Below are 6,349 nucleotides of genomic sequence, written 5' to 3'. Positions count from 1 at the left end.
ATTTAATATATAATTCACTTTATAAGACTAGTCTAGATTAAATGTGTCTGTTCAAAATAAAATAAAACAAACCTTTAGAATATATATACTTCATCATATATATTTAACAGATTTTTAAAGGAGTAGTAGAATGGCAGAATTATTAGTACATAATTCTATTTCTTTGGGTTTTATGTTAGAGATTTTCATGTATTTTTCCATACTTCTTATAACCCAGCAAAAATTTCTTATAATATCATGGAATGTTGCCAGTGAGTCTGATTGCTTTAAATTAAATTAAAGCATTAATTTAATTAAATAAATTTAATTAAATGATGAGATGGCTAACCATTCTTTTTTAACCACTTTTTTCTCTCTTCACTTTTTCCTTCCTGTTTCCTAGATGAGGAAGAAGGCAAGTTCATGTTTCTTTTTCAGACTGAGAATATTTTTGTAAAGTTTCTGAGTTTGTTTAGAAGGATGGAGTTAGTAACTGTTATTGGATTCCTTGGAGTTGATTCTGACTCATAGGCACCCATGTAACAGAGTGGAGCACCCCCAAGTGTTTTCTTCGCTATAATCATTTACAGAAGCACATCCCCAAGTCTTTCTTCTGGAGAGCCAATGGGTGGATTTGAGCCACTAGACTTGCAGTTAGCATCTGAACATTTCACCCATTATGCCCTCAGGTCTCCTATGTGTTAGGAATTACCTAGTTGATGGCATCTTCCCGGGGTATCCCTGCCACTCTAGCCATTTCTCTGCAGGAATAATACTGAGCCAAACAGAATTGTGTAGATTAACAATTACCGAATGACATGATACAGACTAAAATAACAGCTTCAAAGAAAGCAGTAATTTTGAACCTCTTCCCTTCCCCTTTGTTCATTGATGCATGAATTAGAGCAACAGTGTGTGAACCATTGAAAAATGCTTCCGTTTTCTTTGATTAAAACAAAGGACAAGTTCAGTGAATTCCAGCCTCCATGTAAGCTTATCCGAAGTGAAATACAGATTTGTCTGAAATTGCTGCTTTTTTTGCAAATCAGAATAGTTTAAAATAGCATTCTAGTTTTGGATCTGAATTTAGCCTTTCTCACCATTAGTTCAGATTTTTTAAATGACCATCTTTCTAACCAGTTTGTAGAATCCCATTTGCTTCATCTGCCTGTTGCCCCTCAAATATAAATGCATGCCTCCTTAAATATAGTTTAGAAGTAGAGAACCATTTTATGATCAGGGCTTTATTTAGATAAATGCATTTCTGTTACAAGCTTTGTTGCTTGAACTAAGCTTGCGTGTTTAGCAGTTTGGACATTCAGGAGGAAAATCGTAATTCCGGTGTGTTTCTTTTTCAGGGCACCAGTCCTTCATGGCCCCATCTTGTAGCGTTCTGCACTGCCCGGCCGCGTGCACCTGCAGTAACAGTATCGTAGACTGCCGTGGGAAAGGTCTCACTGAGATCCCCACAAATCTGCCTGAGACCATCACAGAAATGTATGTGCCCTGATATCCCCTCTTATCCACCCACCTCCCCTATATACCCCACCCTTGATTTTCTTTAGGAGATACTGGATTTGTCAAGGGCAAGTCTGATCAATTAGCTCAGACAAATGTTATTTTCAGAAGCTTATAGACCCTTACTCTGTTTAATTAAACACTTTGTTGAAGTGGCTAGGATCTTCGTTTGTCTGTTGGCTTGTTTTAAACACATGAATACAATTAGAAAGACTGTATTTTCAGGAAAAATAATATCTGTCCTTCCCAAGGGAAGGTGTTTTTAGAATACTTAAGAAAGCAAGACTGTTTGTGCCTAGTATGAACTGTTGGGTCGGTAGGACATCTCTTCTTGTCCCTTTGCAGCTCGGAGTGATGGGAGTATAAAGAAGGGCTGGCTGGAGTAATCCATCATAGAAATACAATAAGTCCATTATATTCTACCTCCTCCAGAGCTCATGTTTTAAAATGAGATTTCACAATTTTGTTGGACCTGTTGCACAGGCAGCCCCCGGCTTATGAATGAAATGTGTTCCTAAATGTGTCTTTAATTTGTATTTGTAGGTGAGTCAGAACAGGTGCATACAGTTCTAATTTAGCCTTATATTAGTGCAAGAAAAGGCTGAAGCTTTTTCAATGATTTAAAAGGTGAATGTGCTGCAAGGGAAGATATTTGTGATGAACAATTTGTTGTGAGGTTTGGTTCAGTCCTTTTAAAGTGAGGGCAAATTTACATAACATTATAGGGCAAGGGCTAGTTTCCCCTACATTAGACGTTCCTAATCTGGGGATTTACCATATATTCCAATGCAAAATATAAAATATCTGATATTATGACACTAGATCTAAAAGCTTTTCTTAGTGAGTGGTTTAGACTGTTTGAGTCAGTGACTACCTCCATGAAAAATTAAATTATGTTGACAAAGTATTGCATACAGATTTGATATGCAGTTGCTGTATACATTTCTATGTCCTTGCCAAATGTAAGTCATGTGGATAAAACAAGATCACGTAAGATGGAAAATGGGATGCCTTTACCCTCTTGAGAAGTGGACATTAGGGAAATCTGTACCTTGATATCTATTACCTAAGAAAGGGCCTCTTACCCAGCTGGCACATCATATTATTGCTTTGGAGGCCAAGTCTAAACTACAAAAATAGGTTTTGTTTTCTGGTGCTGAAGAATGAAAGATGACCAAATGTTTATGATAGGCCTACATGAAACCTGTTGATGTCAAATAAATTCTAACTCATAGCAACACTATAGGATAAAATAGAACTGCCTCATTGGGTTTCCAAGGCTGTAAGTCTTTACAGAAGCAGGCTGCCACTTCTTTATCCCAAGAAGTGGTTGGTGGGTTTGAACTGCAGACCTTTCAATTAGCAGCTGAGAGCTTAACCACTGTGCCACTAGGGCTCCTTTCATAGGCCTACGTAATAGGCAAAAATAAAAGTGAAATTTTAAGTTAATTTCAAAACTATCTACTTTTTACCAATCTCTATAATAAACTATCTGGTATAAATTACTCTTTATGAGAATAACATTAGGTCGCATCATTTTAATACTATGCCAGAGCTTTGCAGTATAAGAAATGACCCTCTACAGGAATGATGAGACTGGTAGATATTTGACAGAGACATGGAATGATGTACATGCCTAATAATATTAATTTCAATTTTTTAATTGATGGGGCGCTACCTTACCCATAGGAGAAGACCTTTGTAAGTGGTTTGTGGCTTTTTTTTTTTTTTTTTTTCATGGAACCTTGAAAGAAGAATGAATATGGTTTGGTAAGAAGCAAGTGGCATTTCATGAAAAGGGGAAGATATCAGAGTAAAGGCCAAAGATGGTGGTGAACATTGTGTTTGAGTAACCATGCAGTTTAAAGTAATTGGAATGATAGCTTTCTGTTGAGGTGGTGTGGAAGGTAATATCCAAAGAAGATCTCTCCATCTAATTCTGAAGTCTTAGATTATTACTGCAGATCATTAAGTTTGGTCAGAAGGTATAAGCTATAATGAAGTAGGTCGTAGAAAGCTGTCGAATGTGTGAATACAATGTTAATTCATCCAGGGATAGACACTTGGTAAGCAATCCTTCACTATTTAAACCAGGTGCCTTTGAGTTGACTCTGATTCATCGTGACCCCATGTGTGTCAGAGTACAACTGTGCTCCATAGGGTTTTCACTGGCCAATTTTTTTGCAATGATAGATCACCAAGCTTTTGCCTCTGGGTGGACTCCAACTTCCAGATTTTCAGTTAGCACTGAAGCATGTTCATCATTTGCACCTCCAGGGATTTTGATATTATATGAAGACATTATGAATTCTCCAGAGATCTTCCCTCAAGTGACTAACAAATTTGACATGCAAATAAATAACTATGAAATCAGGTGTGAAGTAATAAAAATCATAAAAGAGGAATGAATAAGCTTTGAGATAGTACAGAGGCCATCAGATGGAAGGCAAGATGTAACAATGAGAGTCAGAAAGCTTTAGGTAGAACCCCAGACCTACCTACTATGTGGTCAGTGAGACCTTGGGCAACTTACTTGTCCTATGTAAGCCTGTTTCTTCAGCTGAAATTTAGGATTATTGTTAATTTGTAATGAAATAATTCATACATATAGAGCTTTATGTAACTGCCATGTAGTATCATCCAGTAAATGATAGCTCAGTCATGGAAAGCTTCATGCAGGAGGTGACACTGGAGCTGGCCCTTGAAGGATACATAGGAATTGGAAACACAGATTTGAGAAAAAGGCTTTTACAGTGAATAGCAATCTTAGCAATAAGTATGAAAGCACAAGACACCCAAACAAGAATTAAATATCACTATGATTTAATACCCAAGAGAGTGCTGGGAAATAAGCTTGAAAAGATAGGGCTTTGATAGTGTAAGCATCTTAGACTTTATTTGGAATGTATTTGAACAAGTAGTTTTCATCTAAATCTTCAGGAAGGATTAGTCTGACAGATGTGTGTCAGTGGTTTGGGCAAAGAAAAGAATAGAAGGCGGGTGGCCTCTTAAGGGACTGTTAGATTGATCTAAGGGAAATGTCGCAGAGCAAGAGTTGAGTCAGTATTAAGAATGGGGATGTGGGAACAGATGTCATAACTAGTATAGAAGCAGAAGTAATGAGATTTGACATTTGATAAGATAAGTGAGTAAGAGAGATCAATGAACCCAAGGTGATGACAGAGAGTCCAATATAACAGACTGAGAGGTGGTGCCCATGGCAGTGTATTTAAGTAACCTAGAAGCAAGACCAGGAGCCCTGGTAGCGTAGTGCCTAAGGCATTTGACTGCTAACCAGAAGGCTGGCAGTTCAAATCCACCAGCCACTCCTCAGAGGAAGATGGGGCAATCTACTTCTGTGGTGATACTGCCTCGGAAACCCATGGAGGGGCTGCTATGAGTTGGGTCCAACTTGACGGCACATAACAACAACAATAACAACAGAAGCAAGACCACAACTGAGAAAGAAGATGATAGTGAGTTCATTTTTGGAAACACTGAAGTTTGAATGAGCTATCTAGAAGTAACTAGGATAATACAGACTAGAATGTTGTTGGAACAAGACAATAACCTGAGAAAATGATTTTGAAGTAATTAACAAACACAAAGTTAATAGTTGAAGCTATCAAGTGTCCAATGGAAAGCAGAATAAGGGAAGATGAGAAAGCCCAAGGGACCTACATAGCAATAGGAGGGAGCTGGGGGAAGAATGGCAAAAAACAAGCATATTCTGCAGAGTTAAATCCTCCTGTTGATGAATGAAGCTCAAGTCAGAGAGAAGGCCTTCACATTTGACCAGCAGAGTGTTCACAGAAGATTCAGTTTTGCTAGTAATAGATAAGTCAGCCTCTTTTCTGAGTGGTTAGAAAGGGAATATATGATGTATATTGGAGAAAGAAGATATGGAGCATATCGGGGAGTTTGACTGAGAAGAGAAGGGGTTTTTTGAAATTATATTAGTTGTTATAAAGGACAGGCTTGGATTTATTTTAAGATTCAGAAACATATAGTCATTAGAACACAGTGAGCAGCAGTGATCCAGGTGAGGGGAGGCACACAAGCCCCACCCCCGAGAGGCAGGAGAGTGGGGGAAAAGAAAGCCAAGCCAGGAGAAGGACAGAGCAAGCAGTGACAGAGATCCAGGCAAGGGGAAGGCAGAGAAGTTTTGAACAGCTAAGGGAGACAAGCTTGTCTGTCAGTTTCTCCTACTGTGGTGGCTTGCATGTTGCTCTGAGGCTTGAGGCTGTGCCACTGGTGTTTCAAACACCAGCAGGGTTGCACGTGGGGCACAGGTTTCAGTGCAGCTTACAGGCTGAAATATACTAGGAGGAAGGAAGAGGCCACTCACTTCTCAAAGAACTGGACAGGGAAAACCTTATGAATAGCAGAGAAGCACTGTCTGATACATTACTGTGCAACTTTATGAATATCCCAGAAGCATTTTCTGATATAGTATAGGAGGACAAGCCCCTCAGGTTGGAAGGCTCTCAAAATACAACTGGGAAAGGGTGCATCATCCAAGTAGAACCAACCCTATCGATACGGCTAAAGTAACACTTTTGAGACTTCCATTTGCTGATGTGGCATGACTCAAATTGAGGAGAAACAGTGCAAACATCCATTAATAATTAGAACATGGAATGTACAAAGTATGAATCTAGGAAAATTGGAAATTGTCAAAAAAGAAATGGCGCATAAAGATTGAAATCCTAGGCATTTGTTGTTGTTGTTATGTGCCGTCCCCTCCTTGGGTTTACGAGGCAGTATCACTATGGAAGTAGATTGCCCCATCTTCCTTCCGAGGAGTGGCTGGTGGGTTTGAACCGCCAGCCTTCTGGTTAGCAGTCAAGTT

General features: G+C 38.9%; 1 protein-coding gene across 1 annotated transcript in view; it reads left to right on the top strand.

Annotated features, from left to right (window-relative positions):
- Nucleotides 1–6,349, top strand: part of SLIT2 (slit guidance ligand 2) — a 569,662-nt gene that overhangs the window by 350,258 nt on the left and 213,055 nt on the right. The window contains exons 9-10 of the mRNA XM_042782686.1: nucleotides 383–394; nucleotides 1,338–1,476. Of these exons, the coding sequence (XP_042638620.1) occupies nucleotides 383–394; nucleotides 1,338–1,476 (151 nt within the window). The remainder of the gene's footprint in view (nucleotides 1–382; nucleotides 395–1,337; nucleotides 1,477–6,349) is intronic.

Source organism: Orycteropus afer, unplaced genomic scaffold (genome assembly GCF_000298275.1).
Source record: "Orycteropus afer afer isolate SDZICR_OR568_19922 unplaced genomic scaffold, OryAfe1.0 scaffold00411, whole genome shotgun sequence".
In the NCBI taxonomy this organism is placed as follows: Eukaryota; Metazoa; Chordata; class Mammalia; order Tubulidentata; family Orycteropodidae; genus Orycteropus; species Orycteropus afer.
Note: the sequence above shows the minus strand (reverse complement) of the source record. Positions and strands in the feature narration are given on the sequence as shown.